Genomic DNA, 26,944 nt, shown 5'->3' on the forward strand with positions numbered 1-26,944 from the left:
GCTAGCTAAAAGTGATTGCATGATGTCGTTCCAAGAACGTGAACTTGCTAGCGTGCATCTATAGCAATCCTAACAAGGAATAACTTATCAGTTACGTAGTTAAACTACGTGTCCGAGCTCTACCGAGTTAGTTGATCCCGTTTATGACCAGGACAAAACTAAGTCTCGAAAACGACTTAGCTTTCGAATGTTTAACATATATATATTTATATATTTAAATAAAAATATACTTACGACATCGTGTTATTTGTCGCGAATAGAAATACGTAGGTGGATAGCGGTTCGTGTCGTCGTAAGATGGAAATAAAAGTGTATATATAAATATACATATATTTTAATCGTGACGTTTGAAATATAACTTAGAATTCAATCAATTGAACTAAATATAACAACTATATTTAGTTCGTAAAAACGTTTAAAATCGACGTTTAAAATAATATAAACCTTATATTTATTTTATAAATGTGTTCAAGTATTTCAAAAAGTCTACGTTTAAAATAAATAGAAACTTCATTTTTTTATTTTATGAAAATGTTCTAGTATTTCGAATTATCGGTGTTTTGAAATAAATATAAATAAATAATTGTACTTATTTTGTATAAGTAATCGAGTTTTAAACGCGTTTTGAAATACTATAATGAGGGTCGAGTGTTAGTGGTTTGAAATAAAGGTAGGTAGTATTCGTCGAATGTTATAACTTCGTTTGAAACTTGTAATCGTCGCCCAAAATAAATATATATTTATATTTATTTTATAAGAAGAATTCGAAATCCAACAAGCGTCGTTTTTAGATCAAAAATGCGTGTCGTGTTTCGGGTTTTTAACGAAAATTTGGCAGAGTTTCCTCTGTTTTTGGAAAAACTTCGACATCTAAAGTGTCGATATTTTAATCAAACTCAATCAATTGTCAATCAAACAACATATGTTAATATAATTTTCTTCAAAATGCAAAATAGTAAGTAAATCACTATATGTATTCGGTTTCGAGCTCGTCGCGTATAAATATGAAATCTAGAACTATAATTAAACTAACGAGATAAGAATTTCGCGTCGTTTGAACTTTACCGAGTCAAGCATTGACTAGTTTTGACCGGACTGTTGACCGTTGACTACCAAAGCTGACTTGTTTGACCGCGTGTTGACCAATTCGTTGACTGAGTTGACTCGGTTTGACCGAGTCAAACCGAGTTGAACCAAACCTTGACCCGAACACCGAACTGAGTCGCGAACTTGAACCATTCTGTTGACCACTTTGACCTGTTGACCGAGTCGACTCGGGTTTGACTGAGTCGACTAGGTTGGACTGAGTTGACCCAGCTTAGCTGAGTTGACCCGGGCCGAGTTAACTCGAACATCAAACCGATCTTCAACCCTGAACCGTATCCCGAACGTGAACCGTTGACCTGCTGTTGACCCGAGTTGACTCGGGTGTTGACCGAGTCAACCGGGTTTGACCCGAACCAAAATATTCCCCAAAACCAAAACCAAATCCGAATCTGGACTGAATGAACAAGAACTCGAACCGTGTTTGAACCAAAAAGTGGAGCCCAAACAGCTCCACCACCGTCAGCCGACGTCAACATCGTCAATACTGCAAAAGGGTGAATAACTTGAGGGAACGGTGAAAAAGCTTACCGAAAAGAAAATCAATAAGGGTGGAAGTTCTCACCGGTGAAATCTCGCCGCACAAAAGTACCACCGTCGTCTGCCATCCATCGTCGCCGCTGAACGTCGGCTCCCTTTTTCTCTCTGGTCTTGTCTCTCTTCCTTCGCCGCCGCAACAGAATGCCTCAGACGGCGACGGCGTCGTCATCGAAACAGCGGCCTAGCCACTGTTTTTCGTCGGCGCTCCGCCTATTTCTCTGATGAGGATACGTTCTTGGTCGGACCGAATCACTGCTAGATACAGAGTCGGGCCTCCCACAGTCACGCCCCCGGTCGGATCGTACGTTATAGACGGAACTACCAAAGATGTTGCTACGCCATAACTAACTTGGCCCCACGGCCATAACTACCATGACAGCGACTGGTCCGGCCCTAACTAACTTGCCACGTCAGCATACCCAAAGACTATAAATACCATACTTAGACTTCCAAAACGGGTAACTGCTACTTTCTCTCTCTAAACTCTCCTCTCTCTCTCCCTGACCTGCCTTCTCCTCACAAATACTTATTCTCACGCCCGAGCTTGGTCACAGAGAGGCCCCCCTCCCTGTGACAAGGCTAATGGTGTGCTTGTTTCCTTGTGATCTTGCAGGTTCATTGCTTGGTCATCGAAGTCATAACTCTAACCAGGTCGAATCAACCAGTTTTTGAGTCTTCAGTGGCGCCATCCCCTCGAATTCACTCAAGTCATTTTGCTAAACCTGTTTCTTCCAAGTCATGGAATCCACAACAGCTGCTCCTACGAATACTTTCCCGTCATTTAACGACATCTGGGAAGGAAATGTTTCCTCCACAACTGCTTCAGCAGCAGTTGCTGCAGCGGTCTCAGCTGGTTTAGCATCGGCACCTCTAGTTGCAAGTTCCGTAATCGCAAGCTCTGTCACAACGCTCTCGGTTACCGCTCCAGTCGCAACACCGCTGCCAGCTTTCGACAATGCCTTCCTATTACGGAACGCCGACTTGTTACGACAGCTACAACAGCAGCAGCAGCAGCGAGAGGAAATGTTGCAGAGTCTCCGCACGAACTTGTTCAGCAGCGTATATCCAGGGAGCAACCCCGTTTCTATCGGCACTCTCACCTCTGGATCTATGGTAAGTTCTGCAATCCTTACTCCCATAACATGTGTTGCACAATTCTCCTCGTTTACGAATGCTCCAATGAATAACGGTCTTAACGACCTGTTTCGCCAGGGATCTTTGGGCTTAAACCCTCAGCATCAGGAGCTAATTATGCCGTATCATCCCACGTCTATGACTTCTCAGTCAAAATTCACGATGCGGATTGTCAATGCCCCACTCCCGGCCAAGTTAAAAATGCCCCCACTTTGAAATTTTATGACGGTACGTCCGATCCGGACGACCACATGTTTGCATTTGCCAGAGCAGCTAAGGTCGAACAATGGCCCATGCCGGCCTGGTGTCACATGTTCGCTCAAACTCTCACCGGATCAGCCAGAGTATGGTTCGATGGGCTGCCCGAGGGGTCAATTGATCATTTTGAAGATTTCCGACGTATATTCTTGCAAAACTTCTGCCAGCAGCGTCGTTGCAAGAAAGACATTACTGAGGTACAACATAAAGAGCCGCGACGGAGAGTCCGTAGAAGATTTCATAGATCGCTTCAACCGAGAGAGCATGCAGATAAGCGGAGCAGTCGACCAGCTCCGGGTCTCCGGATTTTGTCACGGGGTACGGAACAATCAGTTGGTGGAAAAGCTCCACGAAGATCTCCCAAAAACCATGGAGGTACTCATGGAGCGAGCTCGAGCTTTTGTCCGAGGGAAGAGTGCCTGTGGTCAGCTGAACGAAACAACCGCTAGAAATTCCAAAGCTCGAACCACGTCATGGAGACGGAACACATCGCCACCAAAAGATAGAAACAACAATTGGAACAAAAGTCGCGGTCCGTACCAAAAATCCGATCAAAGCAGCTTCCGGACTGGAAACGTGCGATTCAACACTTTCTCTGAACTAACAAAGTCACCAAGCGAAATCCTCAGTACGGAAACCACTCGGTTTCCTACACCGTCAAAACAGCAACCCACTTCGGATAAGAACTCCAAGAAGTATTGCGAGTATCACCGAGACAAGGGGCATACAACTGATGAGTGTTGGGCACTAAAAGAGGAGATTGAAAAGGCTGTACGGTCCGGTAAACTTTCTCATCTTGTAAAAGAGGTAAAGGATGGGAAGAAGCCCGCGACAGCAAACGATAACCCGAACACCGAGGCCGGAATCAAAATGATTCGGTTTGTCGACCCAAGAGGGGTAAAGCGATCGAATCAGCATATGGCAGCTTGGATGCACCAGCCCACGTATTTCCCTCCGATTGATCCGGAAGACGCTCTAGACGGACCAATCACGATATCAGCTGTAGTCGCAGGACACTTGGTCCGGCGGATCTACGTGGATGGAGGAAGTGCTTTCGAGATAATGTATTTACAATGCTTCCAACAGCTAAATCCCCAAAAAAAGAAAAAGTTGATCGAAGTATCAAACCCTGTAATAAGTTTTTCAGGAGAGGTAGTTCGTCCGACCACATTCAAAGATGGTGACAAGAGCAGAACCGTACAGTTGACCTTTTTGGTCGTACGGACCCACTCCTCGCACAACATAATACTCGGGCAACCCGGGTTACGAGCCCTCGGAGCAATCAGTTCCACGATACACGGCGCCATTAAATTTCCCACCGAAGCAGGTGTCGCCACTATACTTTCAGAATCAAATTCATTCGTAGCTGAGGTAAGACACGCAGCAGAAACAAGTTCCAAAAAATCTGAAGTACCCACGGAGCTTTGGGCAATCAACCCAGAGTATCCCGAACAACAAGTGGCCATTGGTGCACAGCTCCCGAAACAAACAAAGAAACTTTTGTGGGAATTACTGAGTAACTCAATCGATGTTTTCGCTTGGAAGCACTCCGACATGCAGGGAGTCCCCAGATCCATGGCACAGCACCACCTAAACGTAAAAGAGTCAATAAAGCCGATAGCACAAAGAAAAAGGCACATGGCACCGGACCGAGCCAAGGCAATCGCAAAAGATGTAAAGAGTCTCCTGGACGCCGGGATCATTCGGAAAGTCCGGTACCAAACATGGGTGTCGAATCTAGTCATGGTACGAAAAAAGGATAATTCATGGCGAATGTGCATCGACTTCACCGATCTAAATGATGCTTGCCCGAAGGATTGTTTTCCATTACCGGAAATTGACGAGAAGATTGATTCTATTGCCACATTCAGGCTGAAATGCTTTCTGGAAGCTTACAAAGGATATCACCAGATACAAATGGCAATTGAAGACGAAGACAAGACAGCGTTCGTCACCAATGAAGGAGTTTATTGTTTCACTAAAATGCCATTTGGATTAAAAAACACCGGAGCTACATACCAGCAACTAATGAACAAAGCCTTCAAAGACCAGATCGAACGGAACTTAGAAGTATACGTTGACGATATAGTGATCAAAAGTCATGATGAAGCAACCATGTTGAAAGACATACTTGAAACCTTTACCCGGCTCTGAAGCATCAACATGAAGCTAAACCCCAAAAAGTGTACATTCGGAGTGGAAGAAGGAAAGTTCCTAGGGGTCATGGTCGGATCAAAAGGTTTGCGAGCAAACCCAGACAAGATCGATGTTGTCCTTACAATGAAAGCTCCGACGACGGTTAAAGAAATTCAGTCCTTGAATGGACGATTAGCCGCCCTCCACCGGTTCCTGTCGAAAGCAGCAGACAGATCTCTCCCGTTCATGGACGTGCTCAGAAAAAGCTTCAGATCGGACTTCAAATGGACCGAAGAAGCCACACGAGCTTTTGAAGAACTTAAAACTTGTCTCGGTACTCTACCGACGCTCACTGTACCAGAAAAAGACGAAGTATTGACAGTTTATTTAGCCGCGTCGTATGGAGCAATCAGTGCAGTGCTTGTTGCTCACCGAACCGGGGCACGTATCCCCATCTATTATGTAAGCCGAACACTGAAAGATTATGAAACAAGATACTCGAATTTGGAAAAATTAGCTTTGGCACTGGTTCATGCTTCTAGAAGGCTTCGTCGGTATTTTCAGGCCCACCCAATCGAAGTACGAATGGACCAAAGAATCCAGCATGTTCTCCGATGACCAGAAGTTTCAGGTCGCCTGGCAAAATGGGCGATCGAACTAGGCGCATTCAATATTACTTTCAGAACCAAGGGACCTTTGAAGGGGCAAGTGGTAGCCGATTTCCTAGTGGAAATACCAGAAGAAAAAGCAATCGAAGAAACTGAGAAAGCTCCAAACAAACCTTGGACCCTATACACAGATGGAGCTTCGAGCTCCGAAGGGTCAGGGGCAGGCTTAATTCTCACCGATCCAAATGGTGCGGATATGACGTACGCACTCCGTTTAGAATTCAAGAGCTCCAATAACGAAGCCGAATACGAAGCCTTATTAGCAGGCCTACGTCTGGCGGAAAAAGTCAGAGCAAAAAACGTCGTAGCCCATGTAGACTCATTACTCGTGGCAAATCAGGTAAACGGGGATTATGAAGCGAGGGAAGCCAACATGATTAAATATCTTGAACAAGTAAAACAAATCATGGCATCGTTTGAATCATGCAAAATCGAGCACGTCCCCCGAAGCAAAAACAAAAAGGCCGACGCGCTGAGTAAACTTGCGTCCGGATCATTCAGTCACTTGGCCAAAGAGGTAAGGGTTGAAGTGTTAACCGCACCATCGATTGCCACCCCCATGTCATGCAAGTATAAGCTCCGTCCCAAACATGGATGACACCTATAATCAACTACTTGGTGCATGACGTCCCACCGGTTGACAAGGCAGAAGCAAGAAAAATCCAAATCAACTCTCTCCAGTACCAGATGCAAGAAGGAGGGTTATATCAAAAAACTTTTCTCGGACCGTTGCTAAAATATCTTGACCCGGAGCAAGCCAGTTATATTATCAGGGAAATACACTACAGCATTTGCGGAATTCATGCCAGACCAAAAATGATAGTGACCAAGGTCAAAAACGCAGGGTATTACTGGCCCGGGATGCACGAGAGTGCAGTCAAAAAACTTCAGCAATGTGATGAGTGTCAAAGGCATGCACCGATAAGCCTTCGGGCTAAGAACAAAATGATTCCAGTAACCGCAGCATGGCCTTTCTAGAAGTGGGGCGTCGACATAGTCGGCCCCTTTCCACGATCAAGCGGGAGCGCTCAGTATTTGTTGGTCGCCGTAGACTATTTCACCAAATGGGTGGAGGCTCGGCCATTCACACTTATCTCCGGTTACTACGTAACGAGATTTTTCTGGGAGCAAATTGTATGCCGTTTCGGCCTGCCACTCTACATTGTTAGCGACAACGCAAAACAATTTGCGGAGAACCCATTCAAGCGCTGGTGTGAAAGCTTGAAGATAAACCAAGTCTTTTCCTCGGTTGCCCATCCCCAGGGGAACGGGCAAGTCGAACAGGTAAACCGGCGGATCGTGGACGGGATAAAAAGAAGGCTGGGATACGAAGGCAAAGGGTGGGCAGATGAACTGCCGAACGTCCTATGGGCTCACCGAACGTTACACAAGACCAGCAATGGGGAACCGCCGTTCAGTCTCACTTACGGAACCGAAGTCGTAATTCCCGCGGAAATCGGGCTCCCAAACCAAAGATGCAAGATTTGGGAGGAAAACGAACGGGAGCTCCGATCTAATCTTGATCTGCTGGAGGAACGTCGAAACGTCACGGCAATCAAAGAAGCCAGGTACAAGAAAAAAATCGAGAAATACTACAATGCTCGTGCCAAGCTTTACAAGTTCGAAGTCAGAGATTTCGTACTCCGAAACAATGAGGCAAGCCGTATCGAAGCGCCTGGCAAGTTAACCCCGAAATGGGAAGGACCGTATCGAGTCAAAGAAGCGAGCGAGAAAGGCTCGTACGTATTAGAGAAAATCGATGGAACCCCCGTGCCAAGAACTTGGAACGGGGTGCACCTAAAGAAATGCTTCATGTAAACAGCCGGATACGGCTAAAAAATCGCTTTTTTTGTTTTTTACGATTATTTACAAATTCCGTATGTAAGTCGGGAGGGTAATACCCCGAACAAATTTCTGATTTCCGTGTAACCGGGAGGGTTTCTCCCCAGGTTTTTGATTAAGCAATCAAATAAAGCGATCCGTACTTTAGTAAATATAAAGCATAGCATTCGTGTAAGTTCGAACAATACCAAAAAATGTGCACAAACGGGCCTCGACCCATGCCTCGCGCCGATCGAGAAGGCTTAAATAGTTCTAAAAGCAATAAAACCTATTAAGCAGGCGGTACGCTCCCAATTCGGTACGACCGTTAAAACCTACTAATCAAGGACAGTTAACAAAAAACTCCTTGCTAGATTCGGTCACCTAAGTGAACCGAGAAATAAAACCTGGTCGAACAGTAAAAGTTTGGACGCAAACTAAGAACTAAGTAGCCAGGAGTGGATACCAAGTTATCGAAAGTCGTGATATCATATAAAACATGTCAGGTGAATACTCTAAACAAAGTAGATTGTACGAGTTACATGCCAAAAGAAAAGAAAATATTGTACGATTACAAAGTAAAAAGTGCTAAACTTGAGTTACATTGTCATCCTCCTCTACAATAGGAAGTTTGCTTCTCTGTTGGATGACAGACAAGGGCTTGTCTATCAAATCCGCAACTTTTCTAAGAACGGAGATCTGGAGCTCATCGAAAGCTTTTACCGCAGCATCCAATGCGTCTTGAGCCCCCTCGTCATAACCCGGAACTTCTTCAGCAGAACGAACCGAATCATGGGCGGCCTTGAAGCCCTGCTTAATTCCCTCGTTCGCCCCCACCGCGTTAACACTGTTAACCAGGTCGGCAATGACCTTCTCCAGCTCGGGACTCTGATGAACCAGTTTGACCACCCAGGCAATCCCCTCCGTCAAAAACCATTGTTTGGTCAGCATGAGCTCCGACACCTGAGCGTATACTTTAACCATTTCACCATCAGTTCGGGTCAACATGCCCTTCGCTTCGTCGATTATTGCCTTATGTGATTCGATCGCCCTGTCACGGGCTCTCTCAACTTCATCTTTATCTGCAGAAGAATAAAATTCGATCTTTTCAAAAAAAAAAAAAAGAGAGAACAGATAAGCGCACAAGGAAAGAAACGGTTTTAAGCGTACCGTTCATCAGACTGTGGTGATCGGCCAAAAGTTGATCGTAAGACGCCTTCATTTCCTTCAGCTCAGCCGCACACCTCTTCTCCGTATCGGCCAGATTCTTCTCGAGATCGGCACACTTCAATTTGAAAGTTTCGAGGTCTTGAAGAGCTTTATCCCGAGCCTCATGAGCTGCCGCGGCCGAAGCTTGGGAGGATTTGTTAACCTCTTTAGCCATCGAAACTTGTCCTTTTAAGCGGTCCACCTGAGATCGAAGGGAAGAAAGCTCTTGTTTTGTCTTTGACCGGACATTATCTTCACTCCTCAGAGCAGCAACTTCACGCTGGAGATTGTGACAAGACGACTCCGACTCGATCCAACGTTTATACGTTTCTACCACCAGAGAGTTTGACTGGGCCTGATTTAACATTAGGGCGTTTCCGAGTTCCGGCCCGCTCATTTTCCGATAGTGAGAATGCTCGGCTGGGGTTCCCAAATGAAACAATGCCATCTTAGCCGTAAGAGCGTCCACAATCCTGTCCTTGTTTGTCAATGACCATTCCGGCACATATTTCTCTAACGCTCGAGCCGCGTCCATGTCTTCAACACCACCCGAACCTAACTCCCACGACAAGAAGATAGCTTCAGTATTATACCATAATGGGGAAGAAGAGGCACTGTCCCCGCCATCAATCGGCTTAGGGCTTGGCCTTGATACATTAGAAGCAACCCCCGTGGTAAGCTTACCCGAAGGAGAAGGTTCGGTCTTTTTAAGATCAGATGTACGGACGTCGGCTACAACCTTGATAGCACCCCCCCCCCCCCCGAAGGACAACGGGCTCGGTGGAACGTTAACGGGCGATCCCTCGGGGTCCGACCCCCATGAAGGTGGGCGTCCAAATTTTCCAAAATACCTCCAGCAGTAGAAAACTCGGTGACCTGATCATCATCGTCAAGCGTAATAACCTTGGAATCTGTTTTCTTCTTTTTCACTTGTTTAAGCTTCGGGCCAGATTTAGACGAAACAGCTCGCTTTCTCTTCAAGTTAACCTGAGGAGGCACTCCCTCGTCCGCCTCGTCCTCATCTTTGTCATCACTACCTTTTTCTACGCCCTCATCACGCTCTCCTTCATCTCCTACAGAAAGATGGACACCCTCATCCTCGATCACAAACTTGGAACCGGACCCTTTTGTCCCGATCGAACCAGATTCCTTACCCTTCGCATCACCAACCACCACCATAGCTTGAACCGAAGCAACATCCGCTATTTGTGCCACAGGAGCTAAACCCGAGCCTCCTTGACCGGCTGAACCTCCTTGATTTTCCAGAGCCTCAGGTTCCCGAAATTGGTAAAGATTTCCCTGCATGACGCTCAGGTACGGAGGATCGCCTTTCGGTGTCTTGGTAGCTCGAATCTCAAACTCCTTGGGTTCAAAGGATTTCAGCCTCAAAGCTTCTTTCAAACCCATAACTGCACAAGAATAAACAGCAAATAGTATAGTCCGACGCAACATTGAAACCGGCCAAAACCAAAATATATATATATATAATATAAATTCCAGGAACACCGCAAAACTAACCCTTGCCGTTCCACCTAAGGGTAGGGTACCACCCAGGTTCGGACCATATCGTGTTGATCCGCCCCATAACGAGGATGTGTTCCGGATATTTCTGTATACGTCCGGCTTCTTTAACCAGGTTCGCATATAAGTCTTTGTTGTACTCAAAGTCTTCAGGGAGCGGAGGCGGGAGCTTCGATCTCTTTAACCTCCATGTCATAAACTCCGGAACGCATCTGTCGTCGACTAGGAGGAAGTGATCTTTCCAATCCTTGAGACTCGTGGTGATCCACGTGTAACAGCAAGAATTTTTATCTCTGACCTCAAAGGTAAACCAATTGCCGGACCGATTCAACCTGTAAAAAGCCCGGAACACATCCAAATCCGGGTCGGACCCCAGTCCACGACAGGCCAGCTCAAAGTGACACACCTTGGCAAGGCTGAAGGGGTTCATTTGAGTTAAGTGAACTTCGTGGAACAAAAGCACTTCGATCAAAAACTTCGTTAGAGGAAGACGATAGTTGCCATAATCAAAGAGGCGTGTATAAATTCCTATTTTCCCCGGTACAAAAGGATAAATCGGCGTATCCTTTTCGGGGAGAGTGGGGTGCAAGGAGGCAGGAATCGCGTATGTATTCACATACCACTCCAAACCACTTTTACTCAAAATGTTGAAGCAACCGGAGAGGTTGCTCTTGTTCGCCATGTGAAGAAGAAGAATACTGACCTGTTTAGGAAGTAGATTCGCTTCAGACGGAGAGATGAAGAAGATAAGGTAAAAGTGAAAACAGAAATTACCCTTCTTCTTTTCTTTATATAGGGCAATGCACCGCCTTAAGAACGCCAATAAGAAAACGACACGTCACGACAGTTGGCGCACATCAAGCGTCACATCAAGGGAAAAACTGAAACGACTGACGGTTACGTAGCCAAAGTCACCGCCCAAATTCAAAATTCGAAATCAACAAAAACCAACAGCGGGAATTCCGGATCTCCAAAAAATTCCGTTACATAGTTCGAAGTTTTTGCTAAACAAACACCACGAACTAGGGGGACTTGATGAGGATACGTTCTTGGTCGGACCGAATCACCGCTAGATACAGAGCCAGGCCTCCCACAGTCACGCCCCCGGTCAGATCGTACGTTATAGACGGAACGACCAAAGATGTTGCTACGCCATAACTAACTGGGCCCCGCGGCCATAACTACCATGACAGCGACTGGTCCGGCCCTAACTAACTTGCCACGTCAGCATACCCAAAGACTATAAATACCATACTTAGACTTCCAAAACGGGTAACTGCTACTTTCTCTCTCTAAACTCTCCTCTCTCTCTCCCTGACCTGCCTTCTCCTCACAAATACTTATTCTCACGCCCGAGCTTGGTCACAGAGAGGCCCCCCTCCCTGTGACGAGGCTAACGGTGTGCTTGTTTCCTTGTGATCTTGCAGGTTCATTGCTTGGTCATCTGAAGTCATAACTCTAACCAGGTCGAATCAACTGGTTTTTGAGTCTTCAGTTGCAGATGGGTTTCGGGGGTTGTCGGAGTGGGAGAGTCGAGGGGGGTGCGGCTGGGTGGTGTTTGGGTGTCGGATAATGGCAACAAGCAGGTGGCTGGAGCTCGACCGGAGCTCTTCCGTTGGTTGGTTCGCAGAAGAGAGGGAACAGGAAAAGCAGACATGATGTCTGTGTTGTGTTTGAGTAGAGGAGTTAGAAAAATTAGGGTTTCTTCAACTTGTAGGAGAAAGAGAGCAGATTGTGTGCGTGTTTTGGTTTTGTGGTTTTCAAATAAAAGATAAGGTTGTAACTACAAATATATACTAGGGTTTTTGGGTAGTGGGCTTTGGGTTTGGGCCCAAGGCCCACAAGCCCAATCCTCGTGTTTAAGTGGCCCGTAATTCCCACGAGACCCGTTATTAAAACCCGAATTCGCCGTAACATCGTGACTAAAATATAAGATTTAAAACATGTAAAATAGTGCCGGTAGATGTCGTTTGCATATTCGTTCGTCGTTAACGGTAAAATCACTAAAAATTGTGTCGTTCGCCGTTTCAATCCGTTTTTCTATTTGATTTAAACTACGAACACTAAAATTTAATTACGAAGCTAAATATATCGTAAAATTTCATTTTTGAAAGTAATACACGCGTCTGATGCTTCCGTTTCATCGTTGATTGCCGGTGCGTTACTGTTTCCGCGTTTTTCGTTCGCGTTTGCGTTTTGTGCCATTCGAAAGCATGTTATTTTCGCAAAACCACCTTCATACATATAAGTTGTATATGTATAGCTCGTATCTTTCGGCGTTGTCAGAATTTTGTCCGGTGTCAGTTCGTTACCGCGTATCGTTCAGAAATCTTCTCGCAAATCAACGTTCGTGTACTGTAAAGCCGAATAGACGTTCCTAGGCACACCAAAAGGCCTAATTAAGTTACTTTACGTCTTAAACACTATTTATTATCGCCTTAAATGTTTGTTAATCGTGTAATTAAGAGGTGTTAATTACCGGTTGTCACATGTATCAGGACCAAAGTTAGACGTAGACGGTTTTCTTGTTTCTCATGGTCATGGCAAACTTACTATCAGTTTTAATTCTCAAATATTTGGTTATGGCTTCTTGGATGGTGGTCTCTATCGATTAGAACTAGATGATGATTTTTCCAAGTCTTTGTTATCATATAGTATTAATGAGAACTTAACAAAGAGAAAACCATAAACGAGACTTAGAAACTTCATCCATGTTGTGGCATCAACGTTTAGGCCACATTTCACGAGAACTCTTAACTCGACTCGTGAAGGATGAGGTCTTACCACCTCTCGATTTCAATGATTTTGGAACATGTGTCAAATGCCTTAAAGGTAAAATGACATCAGCGAATAAGAAAGGTGCCACTAGGAGCTCTAATTTATTAGAACCCATTCATACTGATATTAGCGGCCCTTATAACATCGCTGGCATAACTAGACACACTTCATTTATCACGTTTATTGATGATTATTCACGTTATATGCACTTGTATCTCATTAAAGAAAAATCTGAATCTCTCATAACTTTTAAAGACTATAAAGCTGAAGTTAAAAAACAATTAGATCGTCAAATAAAAGTTGTTAGATCAGATAGAGGAGGAGAATATTATGGTCGCAATACTGACGTGGGTCAGGCTCCTGGTCCATTTTATGAGTTTTGTAAGGGCCAGGGGATCGTGAACCAATATACTATGTCCGGTACTCCTCAGCAGAACGGTGTTGCTGAGAGAAGAAATAGAACCCTAGTGGACATGGTACGTAGTATGTTAGCCAACTCAGGTTTGCCCTTATTCCTCAGGACCGAGGCCTTAAAAGCAGTTGTTCATATACTCAATAGAGTTCCTTCGAAATCTGTCCCTAAAACTCCTTATGAACTTTGGACAGGAAGGAAACCGAGTCTTAAATATGAAAGTATGGGGTTGTCTTGCCGATGCTAAACTTTATAATCCTTTCTTAAAGAAACTGGATATGAAAACAACAAGTTGTTTCTTTATTGGATATCCAGATCACTCAAAGGGTTATAGATTCTATTGTCCCTCCCATGTTACTCGTATTGTAGAAACCAAGCGTGCCGCGTTTCTTGAGGACTTTAAGGTCAGTGGGAGCAGTTAAAATCCTTACAATGATTTACAAGAAGTACAAGACGCGAGGGGGAGACACTTGTCCATTTCATTACCTCCTATTACTACTCCTCTTGTACTCGTTGCTGAACCGCATGTCACTACACCACCTCCAACTCATTCATAATTAAATGTTGCTCCGCATGTACCTGAGAATGAAGGACGCTCAAATGTTGAAGTTGAGAATCAACCTAGGAGGTCATCTAGGGCGAGAAGGCCCACTAATTTTGATGATTATGAAACCTACCTAGCTGAAGCCGTATCAGATGATGGAAAGTTTACCGATCCTACCTCTTACAATGAAGCCATTAGTAGTGATCAGTCTTCTGAATGGAACAAATCTATGATTGACGAGCTTGACTCCATGAAGAAAAACAACGTTTGGGATTTGGTTGAATTACCCGACGGTGTTAAACCCATAGGATGTAAATGGGTCTTCAAAACAAAACTAAATCCGGATGGAAGCGTTGAATGATATAAAGCAAGATTGGTTATAAAGGGCTACACTCAGAAAGAGGGAATCGATTATCAAGAGACCTTTTCCCCTCTCTCTCGAAAAGATTCCTTAAGGATCGTCTTGGCCCTAGTAGCTCATTTTGATTTAGAGTTGCATTAGATGGATGTCAAGACTGCTTTCCTTAATGGATACTTGTACGAAGACATGTTCATGAAGAAACCTGAAGGGTTCAAACCTGAAGGTCAAGAACATCTTGTCTGCAAGCTGAAGAAATCCATATACGGTTTGAAGCAAGTATCACGTCAATGGTATCTTAAGTTTGATGAAGTCATGAAGAAGCAAGGCTTTATGAAGAACCAAGTTGTTCAATGCACCTACCTCAAGATGAGTGGGATCAATTTTGCTATACTTGTCCTTTATGTAGATGATATTCTATTGGCAATTTTGCTATACTTGTCCTTTACTCTCGCATAACCTTGACATAAAAGATCTCGGAGAGGCTTCTTATGTTATTGGCATCGAAATACACCGAGATAGAAGAAATGGGATTTTGGGCTTATCACAAAAGGCTTACATTGATCGTGTCCTTAGTCGATATAACATGCAACACAGCTCTCCCTCTGTAGATCCAGTAGTTAAAGGAGATGTTTTCGGTTCTTTTCAATGTCCGAAAACTGAGGATGAAAAGGCGCAAATGAGAATGATACCTTATGACACAGTAGTTGGGAGCCTCATGTATGCTCAAGTCTGTACTCGTCCAGATATCGCTTATGTTACAAAGATGCTAGGCCGTTATCTGTCTAATCCTGGCCTTGATCACTGGAAAGCAGCGAAGAAAGTACTTCGATATCTTCAGGGGACGAAAGACTATAAAATGACTTATAGAAGAAGTGACGTTTTGGAAGTGGTTGGTTACTCTGATTCTGACTTTGCTAAATTCAAAGATGACAAGAAATCCACTTCAGGGTATATCTTTATGTTAGCCGGCGGACCTATTTCATGGAGGAGTTATAAACAACAACTAACTTCAACATCCACTATGATGGCAGAATACATTGCTGTATATAACGCTACCTGTCATGGAATGTTGCTAAAGAATCTGATTACTGGACTCAAAGTTGTTAATTCCATATCTAGACCATTGAAGCTGTACTGTGATAACTCAACTGCCGTTAACTTCTCGAACAGTAACAGTTCGACCGGAGCTAGAGTATATCTTGATACAAAGTATTTGTTCGTACGTGAATGTGTTGAGGAAAATAAGCTTTGTATTGAGTATATAAGTACGAAAAATATGCTTGCGGATCCGATGACTAAAGGTCTCCCACCTAAAGTATTCGAAGAACATGTTTTGAAGATGGGCTTTTGTAAAGACCTTATTTAAATGCATATTGTACTTACTTACGTTTTAATGATAAAATTTCCTCATTTGATTTGTTTGTCTCTAACTACGTTTCGCTAGCCTAATGACGTAAAGACTATTATTATACAAGTCATCGTTTAAGGGCTTACTTGTAAATTGATCCTTATTTTGCTTAGGTTTTAAATTTGGGATTGTAGTATGATTAATGGGGGTCCTGAGTTGAATAACTGACTCAAAGACTGTATTTTTCTGCTACAATTTTGGTTTAAAACTAAAATGAGTATTAACTCCTGATCAGGCTTATCTAATACTCATAATAAATGATCACTCGGCCAAGTGGGGGAATGTTAGCGTAAGTTATTTATTTAATTATTTATTAAATAATTTATGGTGTCCTTATTGATCATTTATCTAATAACCAGATCAATATTTACCTTAATATCTCTATAAAATTAACTGGGCTTTATTTGATGGACATAAAGGCCCGTACTAGTTAATTAGGGTTTCCCCTTGGGTGAAGCATATAAATACAGGTTATTGGGAACCCTAAAGACACACCATAAAGTTTACGGCCCCCTCACTACAATCTGTTATTATCATCTTCTCCATCCTAACTGCTCACCCTAAACGGGAACCGATCAAGATGGCTTCTTCTTCATCTCTAACCGCTACTGGATTGTCAGGCATGTCAAGATCCCTAAAGTGTTTTTCCATTAGATATTGAAAGAACTGATTAACATAATGATCTTAGAGAGAGTCTGTAGGCTTTTCAGCTCGCCAATCCCTAAGGGCATCTTAGTCAAAAGCGGAGTATCCCTAATATCCAGATGCCGCAAGTTTTTAAGTTTTTTGAAGCTGCTAGGAAGCTTACTTAAACATTCACATCCGAAAACGATTAATGTCTGTAAGTTGTAGAGATTGCTGACATTGACATTTTCTGGTAAATGTGTGATTTTGGTACGAGATAAATTTAGATACCGCGAGTGCTTCAAAGTGCCAATGGTCTCTGGTACCTCGCTTACGAAATAATCATTTAAACATAGAACCCTTAACAATGGTAATTGCGGAAGCAAGTCAACCAAAATCTTATTAGATAAGTAGAACTCTCCCCAAGTATGTTTCAATTCAACGGACACAGATAAGAATGTTCTCAAACTTTTAGCACTTTTGAATGGCTTAAAGTTCGAGTAAGCTATAAATTACTCACGAACGAATGACATATGGCGATATTTCTCGAAAGCTTCCTTCCTGACATCCTTCACCATCTCATCATCTAACCTTAAAAAGAATTCTCCAGCAACAGATATCGCCAAGTCATTCAGCAAATCATGTACCACAAACATTGATTTTTCATTAGGCGCATGTTTTGAAGAAATGACCTTGACAACAGCTCTTCAAAATATTCAAGACCTAAACGGTCCATTGACTTGTTTGAAGATGATTGGTTAAGGAAACCTTTCGCCATCCAAAGTAAAATCAAATCGTCTTTGTCACACATATAGACATAGGGGAACAAGGAGCAGTATGCAAACAACTGCTTCAAACTGGCAGAAAGATCATGGTAGCTTAGTCTAAGGGCTAGGATAATCTCATCCCTCTTTCCTAATCTCCATATGTCACTATTCAAAAGCTCCTTCCACTCTTCTTCTTCTTTAGTCTTTGTTCTCAATAACCTTCCAGGTACTCTTAAAGCCAAAGGCAAGCCATCACATTTTTTCACGATGCCTTCACCATGTGGTCTTAGAAGTGGATGTGAATCAAAGTTCATTGCACCCAACGCATGTTGAGCAAATAAAGACACAACATAGTCATGTGAAAGAGTCTGCATATGGTTTAAATGATCGCAACCCAGCGTTTTGAGCAATTGCACCTTTCTGGTTGTCATTATAATTTTACTTTGAGGAGCACATGTATGAAATGGGCTCACTAGGGTCATCCAGTCCTCATAGCTCTCACTCCAAACATCATCTAACATTATCAAAAATCTTTTCTCCTTGAGTTAATTTCTAAGAGCTACTTGAAGTAGATTCAAATATGTGAATTCCTTGTCCTCCCCCTTCATAGATTGTAAGATAACTCTGCTTATAGTGAAGATATCAATCTGATCAAAGACACAAACCCAAGCCATGAGTTCAAAGTGCTTCTTAACTTCCTCAACATCATTTAAAATTAGTCAAGGTAGAGTGGTTTTACCTAACCTGCCCATACCAACTATGGGCAAAATGCTGAAGTTGTAATCACATGGCTCCTCCCCTAATAACTTCACGAGCAATTCCTTCTTTTCCTCTTTCCTTCCAACAATACCAGATGTATCTACCAAAGATATCTTTCCTGTGAGTTGGTTCCAAGACAGGACTAATGATTCAATTTCTCATATTTTACCAAGAGCATGTGCGATTTGACCTGTTAGACTGTTGTGTGACAAGTTGAGCACTTTTAAATATTTCAGATATCTTATGGTGTTTGGAATCTCCCCTTCAAATTTATTGTTTGATAGATCAACAATTGTGTGGTCAACCGAAAGTCGTGGAATATATAGATCTACTCCTTTCACCGCAACAATGATAGAGTAATACATGCTGCCTATGTACACATATTCAGGTTTTGTTTTCTTTTTTACCACATTTTTCATGGCCTTGAAATTTAGAAAATATTTTGTATGGAGTTGGCCTACAAACCCATTATGAGATAAGTCAAGAACTCGCAGACTTTACAATGCCACCATGAAAATTATTTGATCTAAGGACAAGAGCCTGTAAGTTGGGAAGATCTCCTAACCAACCAGGGAAAGTGTCACTTAACAAAACCTGAATATGTGTACATATACATATCTTAAAAACTTAAAACAGAAGAGCAATTTAGAAACAAAACCTTCAAAACAGAAGGTTTGAAGCTTCTTAAAACTTAAAAACTAGTAATTAAATTGAAGATTATCCAATTTAATTAATGAAACTAGTAAAAAGAAAATGTTTAATGTACCAGATCCATCCATGGGAGAATTTTACACACATTTTTATTACCCAAATTCAAATCATTATCCCAATTCTAACCGATTATTTTAAATCATCAAATTCAGGTAATGCTAGCTATATTTTTTAATCAGTTGTATTCAATTAGCATTCCTTGCTACAATTAGCTTTATTATCTTAAAGATATATACATATCTTTAAGTTTTGAAGCTTCTTAAAAACTTTCGGCATCTAGATAACAAAACCTGAATATGTGTACATAGGCCGACTTTCGGTTGACTACACGATTGTTGATCTATCAGACGATAAATTTGAAGGGGAGATTTCAAACATCATTGGATATCTAAAATCTTAAAAAGTGCTCAACTTGTCACACAACAGCCTAACAGGTCAAATCCCACATGCTCTTGGGAAAATATCAGAAATTGAATCATTAGACCTGTCTTGGAACCAACTCACATGAGAGATCCACAAAATTGGAATATCTTTGGTAGATACATCTGGGATTGTTGGAGCCACCGTTGAACAGCTTCCTGAGTTACTTCTTTCTGAGTTACTTCAGCTCTGACTGGATTCCTTGGGACCGTCCAATTTTCTTCATGGCTTCAGAAGACAGAGCTCAGAGGCAATGATTTCAGCCATCGTTAATGGCCAAGATGGAAACTTTGTATAACAAAGATATATGTGAACGAAATTATAGGTGTGTATGTATGAAAAAGAATACAGGATTTCAGCTGATGTTTATAGTTCCACACAACTCTTGTCTACACAATTCTTATCCACTCAATTATTGATGAAGTTTTGCATTTCAGTTGTACATTTTAATTTTATTTTATTTTATTGTTTTTGAACGGTGAAAATCTTTAACTTGTTGTGAGAGAGATCTCACATCCTCCTAAACAGAGGGCTCTAACCCTACTCTGGTCCACGCTGACATCAGAGTTTGGCAAACGACGTTCCCCGGGAAACCGTACCACCCACTGCCAGTGGCAGGGGCTTGCGTCGCCACAAGAGAGAATCTCTTTGGCGTAACGCATGGCGGACTAAAACCCGGGTTGGCTCGGGCTCTAACTCATGACCTAGGGTCTGGGAGAACTAGCTTTCATTGCCTTTATCCACCAAATATGACACTAGTGGGGGTTTCCAAGGAGAAGTCAAATCTTTCCAACCACTAGACCACAAGTGATGGTTACATTTTAATTTTAATGAATATTAAATTAAATTTCACGTAACCATTTAATAACCAAATTAATTATTTTAATAAAGTAATTACCTCTTTTATTTATAAGATAATAATACGTCAAATAACATATAGATTAAAATTTGATAAAAGTATTAATACGTTTCACATATTACATTTTTTAACAATAATTTTAATACACCTAAATACCGTATAATCTTTCACTTGCAACAATTTGGACTCCCGCAACTTTTGTGGGAAAACAAGCAATTTTTTTCAATGCAACTTTACCAGCATTGGAAAAACATAAAATAAAATTTGATAAAGATGAAAGATCACATAATTAAACTCTGTGCAAAATAACTAATTTTCACGCCTTTGTGATATATAAATTAACATTTGATTGAAATAATGACCAAGTGGATGACAGAGAAGAGGACTTTTTGTTGAATTGAAAGCAAAGAGGTTGTCTAAGAGCATTCACAATCCTTCGTGTATCCTCTATATTTTATAGAGTGGTTGTGAATGGAGGAAAGATAAAATTTTACTGTTTATTCGTAAATTTGGAAGGATAGTGTTCATCAGTATATTCATGTCCTCTCTTTGTCAGGGAGAACACCCGAAAAGAGGATTATGTACTCTAATCGTGGTCATACACAGATTTTTAGATGTAGAGATGCAAGTCATGCACAAAGTCCTCATACTATTTCGATCCAAAAATCACCTCTAACATATACTAAAAAGTATAATAAATATATCTCCTAAGAATAACTCACCAATGAGATAACCAGGTTACCTAGTAATCCATAATTGACTTGTTGCCTAAGCTTCGAGTGTCTGTCCCAACCTCACCATGATTAGACTATGTGTAGTGGTGTGTGAACGGCATAACAACCTCACCCTTTACGCCCCCAACACCGTTACATGTAACTCAACAGAATAAATGTCAAGGTTCAACAAATTATATAAGAAACCGATTACTATGTCACCGAATTAGTGGAACAGATCATCTGTCAACAATTAAGTTATCACAATTGGAATATTGGGGTTAGAAACTTGAGCTATAAAATCTGATGTTCACTAGGGCTATAAAATGGGGCTGAAACACAGTACAAGTATTAAATGGTTGATCCGGACACCGGCCTTTAGCCCACATTTCTTTCTTTTTTTACATATTGTTGTATGGATGCATACACACCCAGCCAATGAAGTTTCTTTCACAGTATGCTTTATTATCATTTTACACTCAAAAGAATGTTACTAATGTAAAAATACAATTTATGAAATCATACTTAACACGTCAATTATTTATCTGTAAGTTCAAACAAGAAAAAACATCAAGTAGTTGGGGGCTGGCTCCGCCCGACAAGTTTTAGCATGTACCTAAAAACAACCTATTGTGACCCGACCGACCATTTTGCAGAGACATGGTCTACGCATGTATCAGAACTCAGAAGAAGCAACAAAACTGGTTGACCTAAGTCATCACATGCCACGTGGATAAGCTGAAAATGCTAGCTGACATGACAAACTCTTGGAATACAATCATATACACACAATCAGCATTCATTTCTTCTTGGTGGAAGTTTTCTTTGCCTTTTTACTTCTAAATCCGGCTCCACTTTCCTATAAAAGCAACAGTATAACACCAAAATTGATCAGTTACATAACTAAATAAAGTCTGTTATTTGGAAGATGAATCTATTAAATATTGTATGATGCGTTCATGGAGACCAATGGCTCCTAACCTTTTGGGCTTCACCATTAACCAACTACACACAATATTTATTACGATCTTAGCACAAATACCTTTTTATAAAGCATGTAAGCAGCTCGGCCAGTCAACTCTTGCCCATTTTTACTGACATAAACCTGAAGAAAAACGACTATTAATTTAAATGATACAACCAAATATTGAAAAGACATCTGCAAGTAAACAAGATCTAAACAGAAATATTCAAAAACAGATGGATGTAAATAAAAAGCTAATACAGTTTATAAGCATTATAAACTATTTGAGATCACATATTTTTTTCTACAATAATAAAAAAGAAGCATAAATGACTAATAAATAACAATTGCAGCATATTCCAACTTACCCTCTTCCCTTCTTGGTTTGTAAACCAATGCCCAACAGTACCAGCACTAGCAGATTGACCATCTGCTTGAACCCTTCTTTTGCCAGCAACTTTCGGGACCCGTCTCTCAGTATTAAGCGCCGGCGGATTCATAGAGCCTTGAGCTGTTTCTTGGGTTTTTGATTTTCTTGAATTTTTCCTTGAGCTTGTTTCAGCTTTATTAGTTCTAGCAGCTTGTTTAGAGTTTTCAGCACATCTAAACTGACCCCTAAAACACAAGAAATACGAAAACTTGCTATAAAATGTCATCAAAAAAACAGTAATTATAACAGAATTTAACTAAGAACTACACTTACATGTAATCAATGTTTGATGTACTAGGCTGCTCAGAATCTTTGTTCTCTGCATTTATAGGGAAGAAATTTGGCAAGCGAGTTCGAACTAAATCTTGGACCCTAGGATCATTATGGAAGAAATACTGATGAGCAGGAGGACGAGGGTCACCCAAATCTATTACATTGTTTGTAACATGAATATTTCGGTTAATCTTTCCTACATTACTCTGAGATATTCTTTTATCTTTCACGCTACTAAAATACTCCTCACAAAATTCATCCAATGCAGGTGTTGGGATACGAAAACTCTTCTCGGGTTCGAAATCCTCCCATAGATCTTTCTTAGTGGATGTTTTATTTGGTTCATTTATTTTTTTCTGCTCATGTTGCACAACATCAGGTGGGCCACAGTTCAAATACGGTTCTGATCTGTTATAAGTCTTGTTAGTGGTACCTTCACTGATATAGGGATCGTCATAATCTGAGTCGGAATCAATCAACTGAAACCTTCTGAGAGGACTGGCTGATAACTTTGGGAATGGTGGTTTATTGCAGCTTGTGATTACGGACTCTTGTGCATTTGAGGCGTTTTGTTTTCTGTTACCTGATTGTACATTAAGTGAAAATTTTGAAGTTTTGCAGACTGAATGGTGTTGTGTCGAAAGATGTTTGTCTGCATTTATCAATAAAGATAGCATACATAAGAACATTGATCGATAGCACCCCTCCCCCAAATAGCAACAAATCATAATGTGCGATGATCTTCAACATGTTTGTGCTTGTATTAATGAGAATCATAAATTTCTGCATCTTCATATGTTAAGTGAAAGAATTCAAAAATCAAAATAACTAAAAAACTATACTGGTAAATAATATTCACTTTTATATAGAGAGATTATAATGAAAAGGATAATGATAAGCTAAGTAGCTAACCAACTCATGATAATAAATAAGCATGAAGGGTGTGAAAGGAACTCCTAATTGAACTCGATGAACCCAAATGAGCCCACCAATGAGGGAGTGGCACCTCATTTTTACCCAAATTGAACCTGATAGAATAGAACCCATATTCCATTTGTCAATTTTCTAAATAAAAATTAAATTAGATATTTATAAAGAAAAAAACACAATCTCATTAATTCAAAACTAAAAACACATAAAAGGTCTTCATACACTAAAATTTAAATTTAAAATACTAAAAAAAAAAGAAGAAACATAAGAAAAACTTGGCTATGTCACATTTAAGTTGAAAGATTACTTCCAAGGTCGGCCGGTCAAAAGTGAAAGTGCACTAATTTTAACGTTATTTTACTAATTTCGTGAAAATAACGTTAAAAAGCAAGGGACGGTTAATCATGCATCATGTGGTGGCGTTGATAGCCGAAAGACAAGGGGGTACATGTACTAATCGGCTTTTGTCCCAATTGCTGAGTGTTATGTGTGTTATGTCCAGGGGTTGGTTAAAAACTACTATCAAGCCAGGGGTCTCACCGGAAGTAGCCTCTCTATTTCCTACGGGGTAGAGGTAAGGTTGTCTACATCTTACCCTCCTCAGACCCTACCTTAGCCTTGCTATTAGTGACATTTACCGTGTATGATGATGATGTCGGCCAGTCACATTGTCATGCGGTTTTAAAAACATCTTTGTAGCGCAATCAAATGCTTCATTCGAGATAGCCCCCCGTTGCTCTTCCATCATAGATGAAAATGGCATAACTTATGTAGTGTTAAGAAAATAACATTCGAATAGCCGTTAGGCAACGTTCATCTCATCGGATTCACCAGCTAGAATTCCCAACCCGAATCCCATCCCATGCCATTCGCAATGGTGTTTCCGTCCAACAACCTGAACCCCCATCCTGATTAGTATTACTCCCCCTTCACCTTATAACTATCTTAATATTCAAATTAGAAACAGAATAATAATAACTAACAACCATACATAAAAACTAACTATAAATCAAACGTTAATAACTAAAACAATAGATCATAAACGCGTTTAACACCAAAAATGATCATAAACTATGACAGTAACACTTCAATCTATAAACATCCGATTTCACTAGTTCAAAATGATTTTAATTAGCTAATAAACCTAATTACCACTTCCAAAAACATGTGCTTAAACTAAAATTAACAACCAAACTGAATAATATCTTTAACCAGTTAGTTAACCTGTACAGTTATCCTCTGGCGAAGAGAAATCTTCAATATCATCATCATCAACAACCACCGAAGCCTGCAGATCCACCACACTCTTACCGGAAGCCAATGACACGGCAGATCCTCGCCGGAGCCGCTTCAATTTGGGAACGGAATCCCGATCATCAGGATCTGAATCAACAACTGTTAGGGTTTCAAAATCATCATCGTCATCTAGGAGTATTGACGGAGGGCTATTATTGTTAGTTGCAGTAGCAGTTTGGGGATCGGAATCAGGTGGATCAAGATCGAGCCCTAAGGAGAAGGAAGGTGGTTCAAAATCCGCCATGATGAATGTAAAAGATGTGCAGTGGTTTAAGAGGGAGAGTGTTTAAGGATTCGTGTAGTGAAAGCTTTTTTGATTTCTGATAAATTGCGGCGCATTGGCGCTCGTTTATTGAATTGGTTTTCATGGCGCCATCCATCGGTTTTGTATTTTCAAAAATATTAAATGTCATTTAGTACTTCTGGTTTGGTTTGGGCTATTTTGCCAGTTTAGTTCAAATGTTTCATTTTTCGTCTGTGGGTCCAAAAAGGTTTCACCGTTGCCATTTTAGTCCACTGGGCTAACTTCATCCATTTTTTCTGTTAACGAGAAGAGCAATTCGGTCATTTTAAAATGACCGAATTGTCTTTCTCATTAACAGAAATAAGGGATGAAGTTAACTCAATGGACTAAAATGGCAATGGTGAAACATTTTTGAACCCAGAGACGAAAAATGAAACATATGGACGAAACTGGCAAAATAGCTTAAACCACAAGGACTAAAATTGCATTTAACTCTTTCAAAAATATTGAATGTTTAGTGTTAGGGAAGTCTTAACATATTATCGATTTTAGTTTTATTTTTGATTAGCTAAATTAAATGTTTTGTGCTAGGGAAGTTTAATAAATTGTGGATTTTAGTTTTGATTAGCTAAATTCAATGTTTAGTGTTAGGGAAGTTTAATAAATTATCTATTTTAGTTTTAACTTTGATTAGCTAAAGGTAGAAGAGTGGAGAGGCTTGGGTTTAAGGCATGAGTTTACATGTGAGAGGTGTACAAAAAAACCGGTTTTAGAACCGAAACCGGGAAAAAAACCACCGGTTTATGACTGGTTACTAATCTTGATCTGAAAAACCGGTTAATAACCGAAACCGGTTTTAAAAAAACCGGTTAAAACCGGGAAAAAAACCGATTTTTTTGGGAAAAACCGGTTAAAACCAGTCCTAACCGGTTACACCGGTTATTGTTTTGGACTTGAAAAACCAGTTAGTAACCGAAACCGGTTATAAAAAAACGGTTTTCGTTTTGAGTGAAAAAACCGGTTCGATTAATAACCGAAACCGATTTTTTAAAAAAAAAACCGATTTGTACACCTCTATATGTGATATTAATTTAAAGAAAGATAATGACAATCATACTAGAAATATACATCAAATTGAATAAAAAAAATACATCAAATAAAAATAAAACTACTAGATCTCATATTTTTAATTAGCATCATCGTCATTGAAGGTTGTGATGCGTCTATCTGTTCTGGATTTCAAATATGTTTAATGTTCTCGCGTCATCACTAACGTCTTCGTTATTTGATTGCCTATCCTCCCGAAAATATTCGCAAATTGCACGTTCGTAATCCTCTAAAATCATGTTGTGTAAAATAGCACACGCGTACATCAAATTTCTTATCTTTTTCATTGACCCACAATCGACATGACATGCTCAAAATGCTTCATCTTTTCTATATTACATGGCAGTAACGTGTGACTTTCACATGCACTTTTTAGTTAATTCAGAATGCATGGCCAAAGCGTACAAAGGGAACTATAGAATTTAATTAACTAAATATTAGATAAAACACAAATATGAAAAAAAAAAATATTTTTGTCTTTGAACTATTATTAAAATAGACATATCATGATAATTAATTAGATATTTTAACATCCTACGTACCGGAAAATCAACCAAATAAAAAAAAATTGTGTGACAATAAATTTAATTCAAAATACAACTCGATCGTAGTTACATCATATTATGCTGTATCACATCACATTACAATGTACATTACACATATTGCTTTACATCACACTACATAGTATCGATCACATCACATTACACAATATTATATCACATTATAGTGTATCACATCATATTGCATTGTATTACATATTTACATCTCCCTGAAATGTATGTACACTATTGCATCACCTTACATTGTGTTGCATCATATTACACAGTATTACATCACATGTCGTCGATATACATTTTTATTACATCTCATTGTGTTGGATTACACCACATTATGTCGCATGAAATTACATTTTACATTGTATTACATCTCATTACATTGTGTTACATTATATT

At 40.6% G+C, this 26,944-nt stretch overlaps 4 protein-coding genes across 4 annotated transcripts; 1 reads left to right on the forward strand and 3 right to left on the reverse strand.

The window, feature by feature from the left end:
• Nucleotides 1-880: 880 nt before the first annotated feature.
• LOC110932052 lies at nucleotides 881-9,439 on the reverse strand. Its single transcript, XM_022175412.2, has 3 exons — nucleotides 8,832-9,439; nucleotides 1,670-8,743; nucleotides 881-1,591 (listed from the first exon to the last, which is right to left on the reverse strand). The coding sequence occupies exons 1-2, from the start codon at nucleotides 9,403-9,405 to the stop codon at nucleotides 8,250-8,252; spliced, it is 1,068 nt and encodes a 355-aa protein (XP_022031104.2). The 5' UTR covers nucleotides 9,406-9,439; the 3' UTR covers nucleotides 881-1,591; nucleotides 1,670-8,249.
• Nucleotides 6,435-7,658, forward strand: LOC110932053. Its single transcript, XM_022175414.1, has 2 exons — nucleotides 6,435-6,794; nucleotides 6,915-7,658. Exons 1-2 carry the CDS (start codon nucleotides 6,435-6,437, stop codon nucleotides 7,656-7,658), a joined length of 1,104 nt encoding a protein of 367 aa, XP_022031106.1.
• Nucleotides 9,440-16,449: 7,010 nt separating the features above from the next.
• On the reverse strand, nucleotides 16,450-17,806 carry LOC118490507 (putative disease resistance RPP13-like protein 1). Its single transcript, XM_035988178.1, has 2 exons — nucleotides 17,211-17,806; nucleotides 16,450-16,528 (listed from the first exon to the last, which is right to left on the reverse strand). Exons 1-2 carry the CDS (start codon nucleotides 17,804-17,806, stop codon nucleotides 16,450-16,452), a joined length of 675 nt encoding a protein of 224 aa, XP_035844071.1.
• Nucleotides 17,807-21,235: 3,429 nt separating this feature from the next.
• LOC110929690 lies at nucleotides 21,236-24,986 on the reverse strand. Its single transcript, XM_022172870.2, has 5 exons — nucleotides 24,569-24,986; nucleotides 22,415-23,066; nucleotides 22,080-22,326; nucleotides 21,790-21,852; nucleotides 21,236-21,606 (listed from the first exon to the last, which is right to left on the reverse strand). The coding sequence occupies exons 1-5, from the start codon at nucleotides 24,882-24,884 to the stop codon at nucleotides 21,547-21,549; spliced, it is 1,338 nt and encodes a 445-aa protein (XP_022028562.1). The 5' UTR covers nucleotides 24,885-24,986; the 3' UTR covers nucleotides 21,236-21,546.
• Nucleotides 24,987-26,944: the final 1,958 nt, after the last annotated feature.

Source organism: Helianthus annuus, chromosome 3, assembly GCF_002127325.2.
Source record: "Helianthus annuus cultivar XRQ/B chromosome 3, HanXRQr2.0-SUNRISE, whole genome shotgun sequence".
Lineage (NCBI taxonomy): Eukaryota > Viridiplantae > Streptophyta > Magnoliopsida > Asterales > Asteraceae > Helianthus > Helianthus annuus.